Source organism: Cryptomeria japonica, chromosome 7, assembly GCF_030272615.1.
Source record: "Cryptomeria japonica chromosome 7, Sugi_1.0, whole genome shotgun sequence".
Lineage (NCBI taxonomy): Eukaryota > Viridiplantae > Streptophyta > Pinopsida > Cupressales > Cupressaceae > Cryptomeria > Cryptomeria japonica.
Genome location: NC_081411.1, coordinates 531,259,617 through 531,276,631, shown reverse-complemented (window position 1 = coordinate 531,276,631; position 17,015 = coordinate 531,259,617). Strand labels below are relative to the sequence as shown.

The following is a 17,015-nucleotide window of genomic DNA, read 5'->3' as shown; positions in this document are numbered from 1 at the left end:
AACTTTGGAAGTTGGCAGTGGTATCCTCTTTTCTGCCAATGCCATAAGGTAAATTTAAGATATTATCAAACAGCATGAGGACAAGATCCCAAATTGCAAAATGGAGAAATGAGTTTTCTGTATAAACGTTAAATATGTAAAGATTGCAGGAACATTAATACTAGAACAAATAATTGTGAAAAGAAATTCCATATAGTATACACGTTGTCCGTGAAGAGGACCAGGAATACAGTGAAGGATTTTGTGTACAAGATATCTAGGAAGACAATGAAGGATGTTCTGTTAAAATATGTATACTCTAGCAAATGAAACGAACGTGATGACCACTTGATTTTCGCTTCAGCTCTCCCTTCACTGATTCCTTTGGATTCTCAAATTTTTAAGGCATCCTAAGACCACAATTTCCCTCTATATATAATAAAGTGATATTTTATCATTTTCAAAAAAAGTAGTTAGTATTTTCAATGGAATATATTCCACTTTGAAATTCTAGCTATTACTAAGTCTTTCTAGATGATGGCAAATGCACACAAATATAATATTGAAAGGTATGAACAAATTTGCATATAAAAATATAGAAAAGCTTAGTCACCGCATTTGCTGAAATTCGGAATTCGGCGAACTTCAAACAATTGCTAAAAATTCGTTCAAATTCGCTTCATATTCGTACGTGTTGAATAGCATAGCATATTTAATAAAATATGTTTGAGCAAAACGATTACTGTAGGCGTTTTTTCGGGCTTCTTAAGAGTTCAAGAGAAAATTTTCACTTTTTAAGGCTCCGCCTTCATCTAGGTTTTCAACAGTATTCCCCGCATTTATGTCTTCACTTTTGCATCGACCCGATGACGAGCATAGGGGCATTCTGAAAATGAAAGCAGCAGAATTATGGCGGCAAGGTTCTGCTACAAATCCCATCAAGCCTTTCGCATCAAGATAGTTTTATTATTATTATTATTAATTTACAGATTTATTAGAATTCAATTTTTATAAACAATATAACTTTATTTACGGTTAAATATTTCTAATTTATTAGTATAATATAATACATATCCAAAATATTATGTAAATTTTAACATCTGTAATTAATAAATATAATTAATGTAATTATATTTGAAGTTATATATTTTTATTAATTTATTAGTATATATTATATGTCATATTATTTTATATTTTAATATGTTTAATTAATAAAAATAATATTTTATATATTAAATATTAATATTATTTAATTTATAAATTATGAATTTAATTTTTATGTTGATTTTGCACATTAAATATATAATATATGTTTTGTATGTAGTATTAAATTAATTTTTATTTTATACTAATTTTATATGTTTTTGTGTGAACAAATCTAAATCTATTTACGAATTTTAAACTATTTTGAATTTTTTTGTGAATATATTATTTATATTTTAAAATTGTAAATTTATATAAGGTGAATTTAATGCTGAATTTTTTTTCGAATTTTTCACCCTCGCCGAACATCATCCGAATTTTATGGTTGTCAAACTTGAATTTGAATTCGAACACTGACAGAAAATAAGTTTCATTGAATAAAGATGAGGAATCCCTTCCAAGTGTATCTAGAAATCACTTCAGTTCTTCCCATCATTCGCAGTTTCATCTGAATACCTCATATAAAGGAAATCAAAACACCTGTTTCATATAAAAGATCTGCTGATAGATTATATCACCATGATATTAAAAAAGTGTTTTTTGATATCAAAACCACAAGATTGAGAGTGCTTCTGGTAATAACTGTGTAAGTATTTTTTGCATCAACGTTTTGGATCATACTCCATGATGGATCAAGAAGACCAAAAGCATATGTTGAATATGGCTTTTTTTCAATCTTAATGTTCAAAGATTTTCATTCTGATAATACAACTACGTGTGCTTACCTAAAAGTAACCTTTTCAAAGTTGGTCTGTTGCCACTTAAACATACCCATATGATATAAAGTCAACATCCAAATTTTTTATGACTACAAATTTAGACTAATGAGATTTTTGTTTTTTTGTAAAATTTATTATCAACGCAATGTACATAGCGAGGCCACCGATGCATCCAGAATTTACTGTCACAGATGGTTAACATTTAATACCATTTTTCATTTGCATATTCATTTACAAATTAGAAACAAAAATTCAGGGTTTTTATTTCTTGGCAAGCCAATTAAGATGTCTATTGCAACAAATACAAAAAGAGACTTTACCCAGCATATAAGCTAAAAAAGTGAACTAGCCTGGCCATTTAGATTCTCCAAAATAGAACAAAGATGTTTCTATCAAACACCTATCATTGGCCTCATGAATGCCTAGAATTAGTTTTTGACTACAACATTGTCACAACCATCACATACTTAAAACACCCAATCAAATAACATAATAGCAAAAACCTTGTGCTTAGCTTTGCACATCAAATAACTCTTTAAACCACCCGAACACGAAAAAGAAACTATAACTTAATTTTGCTTTTCTTTGTTACTTTGGCATCCCTTCCAACTTTTGCTTTATGCTTCTTCTCATCTCTTTTAGATGATTTCCTTTTTGATCCAGCGGACAACTTATTTCTTTCTATATCATCCACATTATTTATGTCACATTCAATCTTGTCCAAATTTACATCTGTCGCCTCTGCCAGAAAAAAAGAAAACTCAAATAAGAACCAACATGCAAAAAATTTACACGCACATATTGCAAACAATAACAACATTAGCAACATAAGGTAATACTATAAAACTCAAATGAGGTACAGCATACAAAATTTGTTATGTCTAAATATCTGGTAATGATGTGCCTTCAGATTTGTATGAAGATTGATGTCATATCAAGCACATTGTGCCTCTAACCATAGACTTAATTACTAAATGATTGAATTATAAATATCCAAATGGAACCCAACACCTAAAAACTCATTGATCTAACAATAGTACTAGCCACCTTTTTAATATTTACTATTTCAAATCCAAATACTGGAGATTAAGCATCTAATGACAGCTACATCACTTAACTCTCATTTTAAACAATAAGAACTCCGTGGATTTCTAACAAGGTCGTGATGCCATGTTTCTGCCAATGTACATTTGCCATCACCAAACATTACTTGCAATATACATATCACTGACATAAATATATTGAGACTAAAGCATACACTTTTATTGAAGAATTGATATTTTCACAGGTAAACATGATATTAATTGTCTTGATACACCTCTTATGCTATTTATTGGACCGCACGTCTTACCACACTTTTATTTCTCTTCTAGTTCTCCTCCTCATATTGCCTTGTTTAACTTCTTTGCTCCTCTAGAAGTACAGGGGAAACTATGGTAAGTGTAGTAGCATTACATTTACATGGCATTGACACAACGTACTGAAACTGTACATGAAATTCAATTGTACTAGTTTAAAATGGGAAAAGAATGGCAAATCTTACTGTTATCACAAAAGCTTGCACCCTTGCTAAGCTATCAACTCAGCAACCTTGTGAAACATGGAAACAACCCCGAAGTGTGAGACCTTGTGCGAGGGGGTTGAATCTTCGGAGAAGGCCAGCTTCCTTCTCACTCCAGGTGCAGGGGTTGAACCAACTCAACACTCTAAAACTAATTCCTAAGCCTACCTAAACAAATTGCAGAGGTAAAGGGAAGAGAGAATGCTTGAAATAAAGGGAGGTGATGCACCAAGAAGAGGTTGTTCCTCCCCCTACCGAAATGACACAAGTAATTAACTGAAACACCCTGAAGATGCACAACTTTTCAGTTGTATGAGTGACCCCAATGCATATATGAAGGTTAGAATTCACTGAATGCCAAGAAGGGAGAAGGATTCCCACAAGTCACACTCAGAAAACAAGTTAACACATCATATGTGAAGAGAAAAGGCTGCAAGACATATACCTATGATGGAGGAAAGAAAGCATACACAGCATACATAAGTTGAAAAGAGGCAAGAATGGTGATTTTCAATTAATCATAAGGCCAAAAGCCAATCATACAGTTGCAGAAATGCAAAAATACAAGTCTTCAAGAGAAGAGAAGAGCATAAGGAAGCTCAAGGCAGCAGGGAGGGAACCCTTTACAATGAAGCTTAAAAGCCATTATATAGAAAATGGTCACAAGGGTGATCATGACCCCTGCATATTAGTCTGGAAGTGCAGGGAAGTGCATGCACTTGACTTGTACAAGCAAGCAACCTAGCCATACCCACAAAGGGCAATCCTGAGAAGGTGGATTTACTAACCTTCCAAAGTCGGGCATGACAGTCATGACACAAGTCACCAAGCATGGCCCCGTACCTATCTTGATGGAAACCCTGCCAAAACATTTAATGCACCCTTGTGGCTCTACAAAAAAAGGTGCACAAGTCACCAAAGCTGTTGAAGCATTTAAAGCCTTGAGTGTCGATCACACCATTTGGAAGTGTCGCCAATCGGAAGGAAGCCCGGAGACTTCGGAAGTTCGGACTCCCGAAGTGAGGAAGACAAGGGAAGGAGCAAGGAACTTCGGAACCTCGGGTTTCCGAAGTTCCGGAGGAACTAGGGAGAGAAGGCAAAAGGGGAAGGAACTTCAGAACCTCAAGGTTCTGGAGTTCTGGGGAACTGCTCAAAGGAACTTCGGAACCTCGGGGTTCCGGAGTTCCGGGATAGAGAGGGAAAGGGTTAAAGAGATAAGGGGAACTTCGTAGGCCTGGGTCACCGTAGTTGGGGAACTTCGGGGACTGGGGTCACCGTAGTTGGGGAACTTCGGAGACCGGGGTCACCATAGTTGGGGAACTTCGGAGACCGGAGTCACCGTAGTTGGGGAACTTCGGAGACCGGAGTCACCGTAGTTGGACAAGGAACTTGGGAACCTGGGGGTTCCGGAGTTCTGGGCTAGAAGGACGAGGAAGTTGGGAACCTAGGGGTTCCGGAGTTCCGGGGTTGAAGAACAAGGAACTTCGGAACCTGGGAGTTCCGAAGCTCCGGGGTTGAAGAACAAGGAACCCCGAGGTTCCGAAGTTCCGGGGTTGAAGAACAAGGAACTTCGGAACCTGGGGGTTCCGGAGTTCCGGGGTTGAAAGACAAAGAACTTGGGAACCTGGGGGTTCCAGAGTTCCGGGGTTGAAGAACAAGGAAATTCGGAACCTGGGGGTTTGTGGAGTTTCGGGGTTGAAGATCAAGGAACTTCGGAACCTGGGGGGGGTTCCGGAGTTCCGGGGTTGAAGAACAAGGAACTTCAGAACCTGGGGGTTCCGGAGCAGGAAAGAAAGAGGCTAAGGCAAAGAAACTCAGATTCTCAGGGTTCCGGAGTTTCGGGAAGAGAAAGAGAGGGCCAAGGAACTTCCGACAAGGCAACACTTCAAACCATGATTTCACTGCTTTTCTCCTTGATCAACTGGGCAACGCTGGTCCATGGAACATATCTATGATCGGTTCTCACTGATGGACCAAGGGTGTCATAAAATGACAATATTTTTGGCGATTTCTGCAGGATGCTTGCCTGCTAAGCATGAAGTCCAGAAGCCTTAAGTATCCATTGGGCACTGAGTCATTGAAAAGACCCAAAACATGTGTGTGCCATCACTTGGAGGAAAACTGAAAACTAGAGCATACACCCTCTTAAGGAGAATGTGGCATGTGGCATGTGCATAAGCACTTATGAAAGCAAAACAACCTCTAGTCTAATATTTACATAGTCATCAACACCCTCTTTAGAAGCAAGGCTTGAGATGAATCCCATTCACTGGAATTGGAAGAACTTCGCCATCAAGCTTGGAGAGATGAAATGCATTGGCCTCCTTGCAACTAGTGATGACATATGGACCACTCCAGATAGCATCAAATTTGGAGTGTCGCCTAGCTTTGGCTCTGTCTGCATCCCACTTGAGAACTAGATCTCCCTCTTTGAAGACCCTATTAGTAGCCTTTTTGTCAAAAACCTTCTTAACCTGCTCTTGATGAGTTTTAAGTGTATGCATAGACTGACTTCTAACCTCCTCCAGCTCCATCAGCTCAGCTAGTCTTACTGTCATGGCATCGTTCTCTATTAATTCCAGCTGATGTGCTAGTTCAAGAGAGGGTAACTCTAGGGAAGTTGGGAGTCTTGCTTCCTTCCCATATAATAGCATGAAAGGGGAGTTACCAATCACCCTCTTGGGTGTGATCCTGTCAACCCATAAGGCTATCCTCAACTTAGTGTGCCATGCCCTCTGATTGTCTTCAATTGTCCTTTTAATTATCTCGATGAGGTTCTTGTTGGAAGATTCAGCTAAGCTGTTACCCTGAGGGTAATAATTGGATGATGTCTTCAAGTATACACCATGCTTAACTGCCCAAGAACTGATTTGGGTTCCAACAAATGCCTTGGCATTGTCTGATATGATGGTGGAGGGGACGCCGAATCTTGTCACAATTCCCTCAAGGAATTCCAACACTGATGCCTCAGTGGCATCCCTTAATGCAACTACCTCTGTCCACCTAGTGAAGTAATCTGTTGCGGCCAAGATCCACTTATGGCCAGCACTAGAAGGTGGGTTTATCATGCCAATGAAGTCTAAACCCCATTGGGCGAACGGTTGATCTGCTTGGATGGGATGAAGAGGTAGGGCAGCTAGTCTTTGCTTCCCAGAGAAGAGAGCACATTTCATGCAATTCCTCACCCATCTATGTGAGTCACTGAACAAGGATGGCCAGTAATAACCAGCCCCATTATTTTGATAGTCGTAGTCTTTGCAGAGAAGTGGCCACCTGAAAAGCCATCATGAAATTCCTCTAACAATCTGCTGACTTGGTTTTGCTCGATACATCTTAGCAAGACTCCATTGGAGTCTTTTTGAAAAAGAGTGCCATTCACTAGGGTATAGGGAATGGACTGCAACCTGAAGTGTCTTCTTTTGGTCCGGTCCAGACCCTCGGGATATCTACCTTCCATTAAGAAGGTGGTCATGTCACCTACCCAACTGAATTGAGTGTTGTTGTCAATTGGTTGATCTTCTTGTAACACAAGGGTGACCTCTGAAGTAGTCTCAGAAGATGAGACAAGTTGTTCACATAGGCCCCTGCCTCTTACAAGCTTGGTGATCTTGATGTCGATGTCATACTCCATGACCTTGGTTATCCACCCAACCCTCTTCTCACTGATATCCTTGTTTAGAAGGAAATCCTTGACACTTGCATGTGGAACTAAGAGCTAGATCTTGTTGTTAGACAACATGTGCCTAAACTTTTTTAATGCCCTTACCACAGTGAGTACTTGCTTCTCTACATAGCTATATCTAAGCTCATAGTCCTTTAGTCCCTCACTAAAGAAGGCAATAGGTTGCTCCAACCTGTCATCATTCAGCTGTGTTAGGACAACTGAAATGCTGGATTCTCCTCCGAAGGTATAGAGGATAAAATCCCTTTCATAATTAGGATTGACAAGGGTAGGGGCCTGAGCAATTGCTTGTTTGATTACTTTGAAACCGGCCCTTCCCTCCTTGGTCCAACTGAAAGCCAAGTTTTTCTTCAACATGGAAGTGAGGGGTTTTACCATGGTGGTGTTGACGTGTATTTTGTACACTATCAAACACAGAATAAAATACCCAAGGGTACCTTATCCTCTCTTGAGTAAAGCCTCTGAATGCTGAAGATATCGCGAGAAAGGATCAATCAGGGTGACTTCAAGGTTCTTCGTTGTAGGATCTCTACGTGTGGATAAGCACCAGTGGTTGTTGTAAATGCTGTTTCTTCAAGGGGCCTTACATTTTCGAGCTGCAGGAACAGAATTTTCCTAAAACTAACAAGTTCTCAAAAAGATCAAAAGATAGGGTTTGCAAGAGATGAATTCTAATCTAATCCTAAGAATGACTCAATGTAGGCTAGACTTGGTAAGATTCTACCAATTTCAGTATTGCCAAGGAATTACAACTCTACTGGAATTGATGCGATCTTCTAAGGTGACTAGTGATTTTTCAAATCATCAAGAATTATAGACACTACCATGAAGGTACATATCAATAGTTCAATAATGATTGAAGGTTCAAACAATCCAGATATCTCCAGTTGACCACACAAGGCGTCCTTACAATCAGTAAGAAGCTAGTGGTTTGGAACGTGAATCTCACCAAAGATCAAGCCCAACACTTAATCCTTCAAACTTAAATACTACTTCGACTGAGAATGATTCAAGAAAGTAAACAACCATGAAAGTAGCCACAAGAATTGCAATAAAACACCATAACTTCAATATTTTATTGATCTCAAAGCCAAAATAGACAACAATTGCTTGAAATTCTTTCTTCAATGCTCAATCTTGCTACAAAATAACTTTCTTCTCTCCAAAAGCTCTAATCTTCTAATTTCTAACTATGACAAAAATGAAAATGAGTGAGGGTATATATAGCATCCTCAATTACAATGAACGGCCTGGATCAAAAGAAGATCAACGGCTGAGATTCTGACACATAAACCCTAATTAGGGTTTGTTACAAAAAGTTCCCTTTTTAGTTGAACATTATTAAATGCATAGCCAAATATTTAATTGGCACAAAAATCGAGGGAACATAGACCAATGATAATTAAGATGCCACATCATTTCATAACAACTTCTCTTCTAGAATCTTATTCCCCTTCCAATGTTCTTTCTTAGCATATGCAACGAATTTGGACACAATTCCTTCAATCTCAGCAATAGGAATCTCGGGAAGATTCCTCATTCGCTCCTCCAAGTGGATAACCTGATCAAAGGCCCTGAGAAGAGCAGCTTCCCATCCAGGTTCAAGTTCTTTGATCTTCTCAATCAGGAGCATAGTAGTGAACATTAGATCCCGTTGTTCATTTGTGATGACATTCTCATCTTTGCAAAAGATGAGCTTGACTCTTTCTTCCAACTCTTGAAGGTCTCATCTTTGCAAAAGATGAGCTTGACTCTTTCTTCCAACTCTTGAAGGTCTACATCTATCTCGACTTCGATCCTCCTACAAAGAATGGTACACAACACTTCAAACACCTTATCCTAAATTGGATGGATGATGCCCTCAACTTGATTGCATTTGGTGCTGATGTCCTCGAAAAGAACTTCCTTCATTTGGAGTAGAGTTGACCACTGGAGTAAATTATGAGCTCCTCCATCCATTATCTTTTCTTGTGCTAGGATCTTCCTTGGTGTTTGCCTGATCACTTGCAAAACAGGAATGATAACATCTCTAGTGTGAGCGAAAGCGGCTACCGTTATCATTAGGTTGTGGACAATCTCAAGGACCTAGATAGCTCGATGGATTGTCTGCATCATTCTTGTCGTAAATTCAACGGCAACCGTGTGGGATTTGTCAATCCAAGAGCCCATAAGCTGAACCAAGCTCTTGACTCTCTCTGCCTCGCCAACTGATTCAAGGGGAAGTGCTTGCACAGGAGACACTGCTGGATCCTGACGTCCCAAGGGCTGATTGAGATGACTAAAGTAGCCTCTCGAAGCACCGACCTCTCTCTCAAGCTTTCTATTCTTTTCCATTTCTTCCTTAAGCTTGTCTTTAAGTGCTTCAAATGAATCGGTTGCCTCATCCAGTGCCTGTTCAGCAGTAAGTGGACCAAGTTCAAATGTCTCTACATCATATTCTTCCGCAAGGATTTCACCTTCATACTTGTCCACTACTGGTGTAGCTATCTGCAACTTCCTGGACCCTGTCTCATCTCTGATCATCTTGGACATCTTGGTGGCCTTCTTCTTCTCCGTTACTTCTTGAGAATTCCCTATAAGGCTCTCTAAGTCAATTACATCATCCTCATCCTCAATCACAATCACCCTTGTCAGTCTCTCCTTCAACCAATCTGGAATGGCGGATCTCATCTCTCTAACTTGTATTTCTTTAGGCAATGGTTCGTCTTCTCGGAGAGGAGATGTCACTTCATCATCATTTTTCTCTTCATGTAGCTCATCGACTTGGGGAGATTGACTTGATGAATGCTGAGGTGCCTTCCCCTTTTCAGGTTTATCATTTTGTACCATCGACTCCATAGACTCATCAACCTCAGGCATCATCTTCTCTTGTCCTTCAACTTGACTTGTCCTTTTTTCATGTCGAGAAGATGTGCCTGATGAGCGATCTCGATTGGCCTCTTGCTTCTTCTTGGAGGGTTCCCTTTTTTCAGGTCTTTCTTTCCTCTTCGCGCCTCTAGGATGAGAATTGCCTTCACTTGCGCTTGCTCCTCCTTCTTCTGGTCTTTCCTCCAAAGTAAAAGTCATTGGTACGTTCTGTTCTCTTAACTTTTGATGTTGTACATCCACCCATCTGCGAGTACATGACAAAACTGGGGCCATCAAAGCTCTCAAGTCTGAAATCTCAGGCTCGTTCCAATCTATCTTCACTGCTTTGTCTTCTCTATCATAGGATGACTAGAGATGTCTGCCACTGTCCTGAGCTTGATCGGCCACTCTGTAAACTTTGCATTTCCTGATGAAATCTAAAGGTAATCTGGAATGCATCTTTCTTTTCACTTCTAAATCACTTGAGAGATTCATCCAAAAGTCCTCTACCTGAAATTCGTGCTTGTACTTCCTACTAGCTGTCTCTTCCATATACCCGTAAGGATCAAAATTCTCCCTCAAGGCAAAGAACGTGAATGAATATAAGGCCAACTCCCTCTCTGCATCATCCAAGGCTAGAGCATTAGGACATACCTCAACTGAATTCCCCAATATGATGGGCACGGGAATTCCACTTCCATGCCTGTGTCTGAATGCCTTCGCATAAGCTGCCAGCTGCCTAGTCACCTCAAGTAGCACTATCCTGTCTGTCGGATACCTCGGCAACATATAGGGAGGTGAAGGACACCCATGAACTTTGATATAAGTAAACTTTTGAAACTGGATGAACCAAGCACCATACCTCTTTACAAGTTCTTGTGCATCCGGAGATAGTCGATTGTGAATCCCGCCTTGCAATATCCTAGTGATGTTCATCGTGAAGGTATCATTGACTAACTTGTAGTCACTTCCAAGTGGATGATGCAAATGAACATAAGAGTCACAAACTCTCACCTCTCCGGGTCCTCTTTCGATCACTCCTCTATGAGGTAGTCCTGCATATTCGAAACTCCTAATCAAGGCATATATGACATATGAGCCCATGTGGAACGACTTGGTAGGCTTTAGTCTTCTTAACTGCACGTCCAGGCAATGGCTAATAATTCTAGCCCAATGAATCGTTCCCTTCCCTTGAACTATCACTTGGATAAAGTAGAACATCCACTTCTCAAAGTAGAAGGCTTGAGGGGCCCCTGTAACTCGATTGAGCAAAGTTATCAAATCTCTGTATTCCTCCTGGAAGTCGATCCTATGTGGTGTGTTGGGAATCTTGCTCAAGCGAGGACGACTTTTGAGTAACCAATTCTTATTGATGATGCCCAAGCAAGTGTCTGGATCATCTTCATACATTGACCTGGCTCCTTCTAGGCTTTTGTAAATCATATCTTTATGCTCTGGAAGATGGAGAGCTTCACTTATAGCCTCCTTTGAAAGGTAAGCCAAAGTGTTCCCTTCTTTGGATACGATTGATCTTGATTGTGAATCATAATGGCGGGCACATTCGATCATCAGCTCATGACACTGGACCGCTGGAGGGAAACCGGCCGCCTTGATGATGCCACTTTCAATTATTCTCTTTGCGACAGGTGATGGCTTTCCAATGTAAGGGAGTTCTCAAAACTTCTTGACACTGAAGTTTCCCAAGTTGGTATCTCCAATATTGCTCCACTTGGACACGATCTTGGTCTCCAATTCCTCGTTCCTCTGATCTTCCTTCATGAGAGTTGGACGACTAGTGGATGCTCCTGCCTTTGGAGTTGCCATCTTGACACCTACACAACATTTCATAATGAGTAGTATATTTTGCAACATAGAAATATAGAGTAGAAAAGAAGATTTAAGATTTTAATTAGGAAACTTCATGATAAATCTTGAGTTATCATTTCCTAATTAACCACATCAGACTTAGAATTTTCAAAACAAATCGCCAAATTCAAATCTTCAACAATGATGTCAAGGTGATTTCGCCATACCTCCTCTTGAGAATTAACTCTAAGAAATGATGCAAAAATAGGAGAATTCGCTAGGCAAAATGTGGATCAAAACTCCCTTTAGCAAAAATGCGCCTCCTTTAGTCTTCACAAGCATCAACTCCACCACCTCTAGTCTTCAATACTTAAGATAAATTCGCTCCAAATAGACCAGCTTTCACACCTTCCTCCTGATCTCCAAATTCGCACTTGAAGTAATGAGTGAATGATTGATTAAACTCGATCAAAACACCCCTATTATATAGGGGGCTCACCACTTTGTCTCCCATAGGCCGACTTGGCAAAATAGGCCTAAAAAATAAATAAAGTTGCAAAAAGAAGAGGCCGACTTGATAAAATAAATAAAAATAATACCTCAAGCGCTCCATTTTTTATTTTAATTTCACAAAAATTAATTTTAAATGCCTTTATAATAAAAATTCGATTTTCTAAGGCTCAAAATTAATTTATTAAATGCCACCATGTTCTTTATTAAATGCCAATTTAATTAATTCTTTCAAATATTTCGAAGTTGGTAATTTTGGCATCTAAAGCGATTTGGAGGATGTTAATGCCCAATTATGGTAAAAAAAAACTGAATGCCACTAACTTCGCCCTGGTCCCTTGGAGAGGGACAGGAGCGAACTTTTAATTTAGGCCTTGCATTCCTTATTTCCCACATTCAAAACTTCATCTAGGCTTTAAAAATGGCATTTTAATTGGAGTCTCGAGTTTAATTCATTTGATCTCTAGGAGGAAAGTGTATTAGGACATTTTCACCCTGGTCCCTTGGAGGGGGACAAGAGCGAACTTTCACTTTTGTCCTCAATCCTTCATCTTTTAATTGCCAACTCTCAATGCAGAGTAAGTAATGATCTCTTTCCTCCATTCTATGCATGTTTAACTTGTTTTTGCAAGGCAAAATAGGTGCTCCAAAGATTTTCGCCCTGGTCCTCCAGTGAAGGACAGGAGCAACTTTTGCATTTTAGCCTAGGATTACCAAGTTTTGGAGGCAAATCCTTGTTCACCATGTTTTAGAAGACATCTCTCATCTTGCACAACCTTGCCTAAGCCTAGTCTTGGAGGGAAGTTGTTGATTTTGTAAAAATCGCCCTGGTCCTTCAGTGAGGGACAGGAGCGCTTTTGAGTCCTTGTGCAACCTCTTGATCGCTTCAATCTTCAAATTACCCTCAAGGCGTAGAACATCACACTTCACTCCCTCTTGAATCTTGGAAACAAAAATATCATCTTGAAATGTAAAGTAAATGGGCATACTTGGAAATTTCGCCCTGGTCCTTCAGTGAGGGACAGGAGCGCTTTTCCATATTGTCATCAAAATTTGCAAATCTTGTATCTCAATTCCACCTCAAGGCATTTTAAACATCCTTTCAAACTTGCGCGTTGGCTTAGGTTTGTCCAAACTTGGAGAGAAAGGCTAGCTATTAGGTTTTTCGCCTTGGTCCCTTGGAGAGGGACAGGAGCGACTTTTCACTTTTAAGCTTATCCGTCCCTTGTTAGCCTTCCAAATTATCTTCAACGGGCTAAACATGCCTTCTTCCATTCATTTTAATCACAAAACTCGCCTTGTCTTTGCAAGAAAATTGCACTTTTAGAAAATCGCTCTGGACCCTTGGAGAGGGACAAGAGCGCCTTTTGTCTTCTAGGTATATTTCCTTGTTCTTTAGACTCCCAATCACATCTAAGGTATAGAACATCATTTCTCCCTCCCATCCAAGTCAGGCCTTGCCTCAAAATCTCAAACAAAGAGGAGAATCTTGAAAAAATGCCATGGTCCTTCAGTGAGGGACAGGAGCGCCTTTTGTCACTTGGGTTGATTTCCTCCTTTGTGGACCACTCAAATTATTATCAATGGACAAAACATGCCCTCCTTGATCTCTTCAAATCATAAAATTACTTTGATCCTGCAGGAATAGTGTAAATTTGAAAATCAAGCTCCGAACCTTCAGTGAGGGACAGGAGCGAACTTCTCTTTAACCTTCAAAACCCATCATTTTCATGTCTTCAAACCTTCAAAAGCATCATAACTACGTCCATTCATCTCTCCTAGAGACCCTGCACAAAACAAAATAGAAAAGTCAGTGACAAATATGCATAGAATAACATTTTCGCCCTGGTCCCTGAGCAAGGGACAGGAGCGATTTCACCCTTTCTGGCTAAAATATTCAAAATTTAAGCTCCAATCATTTCACAAGGCAAAGTTAGGTCATTTTCAAGGCCAGGAACCAGTTAGCAAGCCCTCGCAAAATAAGAAATTGCACTTAGAATGAAATTCGCCCTGGGCCTCCAGTGAAGGACAGGGGCGATTTCTCTGTTTTAGGCATCATCTTGCCTCCAAAATCTAATCAAAATTTACCTAGGCAAGGACACACAATTTCACCTCCAAAATGCTAACACTTAGACAAAATTTTGGAGCTTACCCCAAAAAACCCTGATTAGACCTAACCTGAGACCTATCGGACTCCCCTAGCAAGCTTACCTTATTTCAACAATCTCAATCCTCAGGAGGACGCTAAATAACTTTCAAAATTTGACTGGACTCAGCTTGAATAATGTCCAAAAGAAACCCCTAAGGTTTAGCCCTATCCCAGACAGACCACTCACTCAAAAACCTAAAAGCAGAGAGAAGAACAGGCAAAACAAAAGCGAAAAAAGGGGGTCCCCTTTTTAATGGGGCGATGTGTGAAATGGTCACAACAAGTGGCAAGGTTGGGAATGAACCTCCTCACAAAGTTGATCCTACCAAGGAAACTTTGCAATCCTTTCTTGTGACTGGGGAGTGGAAGAGAAAGAATAGCCTCCACTCTCTCTGGATCAATGGTCAAACCCTCCTTGGATACGATGTGTCCTAGCAATCTTCCTTGATCAGTAGAAAATACACACTTGCTAGGGTTCAAGGACACACCATACTCCCTGCATTTCATGAACACCTGCTCAAGATGACCAAGATGGTCAGCTGCATGCTTCGAATAAACAGTTATGTCATCAAGGTATACAAGCACAAACTTTGCCAATACACCCTTGAAAGCCATGTCCATCGCTCTCTGGAATGTGGCACCTGCATTTGTTAGCCCAAAGGGCATTTTACAATAAGCATAGGTACCCCATTTAGTAGTAAATGTAGTCTTGTATTGCTCGGATTCTTGGACCAAGATCTAATTGTAGCCTGAATATCCATCCAAGAATGAAAATCTTTCCGAGCCACTGACCTTTTGGAGAATCTGCTCCATAGAGGGAAAGGGATAGTGATCCTTGAGGGAGGCTCTATTGAGATCCCTAAAGTCTACACATAGTCTGATCTCCCCATTCTTCTTCCTTACAGGGACAAGGTTGGCCACCCAGGAGGAGTGCTTGATAGGGAAGATGATATTGGCTTCTATGAGCTTGGTCAACTCCTTCCTCATTAGTGGCTCAATTTTGAGATTTATTGGCCTTTGTTTTTGCCTAACTGGCTTTGCATCTGGGTTTAGTTCTATGGTATGCTGGGCTAAGCTAGGGTCAAAACCCTTCAAGTCTTCATAGGTCCAAGCAACTATGTTGTCATACTCTTGGCAGAGCTTAACAAAGACCTCCTGCTCGGTTGAGGAACACACCTTCCCCAAGTTCAGGGACCTACCCTCAGCAACAACAACTAGGTTGTAATCACCCCTCTTTGCAGCCAAGTTCATCCTCTTCTTCAACTGATCATCTGAGTTGAAAATGCCTTCCAAGGTAACTAGACCTTTTGGCAACTTGCTGGAGTTGAGCTGCATGATTTGATCTCCATACTGGTCTTGCAGCCTAGACTGATTTTTGGCAGAAAACTCTGCTTCATTTTGCAAGAAGTTGACGATTTGTTGATCGCTTTCAAACACTTGCCAATTCACTTGATTGTCCGGGACAGCAGGCCTCACAACAAGTCTGATGTGTTGCTCTTTCTATCATGCAACATGCGCTGGTATGTTGAACTGAGCACCAACCGCTGCAAGCCTATCAGCATGCTTGTTCTGACCTCTAGGAATGTTCTGGATATTGAAGGCCTCAAATCCTTCAATCAAATCCCAAACCCTGTGTTTGTATGATTTGAGTAGGTTGTTCTTTGCTACGCTTTGGGCTCGGATGTGATTAACAACCAACTCACTATCTCCAAATACTTGCAGCGATCTGATCTTTCTGCTTTGTGCAAGTTGGAGACCTTGGATCAAGGCTTCATACTCAGCGACATTGTTAGTGCAACCAAATTGAAGCCTAAAAGAGAAGAAATACTTCTCCTGCTCAAGAGAAACAAGCATCACACCGGCACCGGCACCTGCACCATTCTTGTTTCTTGAACCATCAAAAAACATGCTCCATAACCTCTTTGAATCTCCTTGTGTTTTGATGAGGTTAGGGATAGGAGTATCCTCTTCATGGATACAATAGGTGCCAAGCCCAGTCTCTTCAGTCTCAGCTAATGGATCAAACTGAAAAGCATTGGCCCATTCGTCCAGCAAGCAATCAGGAACCTCTTGCACGATAGTAGCAGGCTCACGGACAGCACACTCCTCCCCCTCTTCATGCAAAGTGCAATTCATGTTTATAGGGCTAGGGGTGTAGGGCTCAATGTGGTTTTGGGCAATGGGCTCTGCCCTTATGGTAACCTTGGTACCATACCTTGTTCGAATAGCATATGGGACCAATCAAAAGACAGGTACCCACCTATCTTAGCTATGAAGTCTCTAGACAGGCAGATGGCAAAGAAGGCAGGGAGGTCGATAATTGATATGTCTTGCAAGACAGTGCAACCAGGGCATGCATGCAAGGTTAACTTCAAATTTTTTACCACCCCTACTGTCTTAATAGAAGTGCCATCTAACTGGACCACCCCTTTGGTCATGGGTTCATATTCTATGCCAAGAAGATCAGCTACCTTCTTAGGCATGACTGAGCTACTAGCTCCTGAATCTATCATGCAGTTGTGAACCAAGTTGTCTCCTATGATTAAGGAGAGATAGAAG

The 17,015-nt window shown here is 40.4% G+C and overlaps 1 protein-coding gene across 1 annotated transcript in view; it reads right to left on the bottom strand.

The window, feature by feature from the left end:
• Nucleotides 1-2,139: 2,139 nt before the first annotated feature.
• Nucleotides 2,140-17,015, bottom strand: part of LOC131031111 (uncharacterized) — a 125,450-nt gene continuing 110,574 nt past the window's right edge. The window contains exon 12 of the mRNA XM_057962144.2: nt 2,140-2,642. Within this exon, the coding sequence (XP_057818127.1) occupies nt 2,464-2,642 (179 nt within the window). The 3' untranslated portion in view covers nt 2,140-2,463. The remainder of the gene's footprint in view (nt 2,643-17,015) is intronic.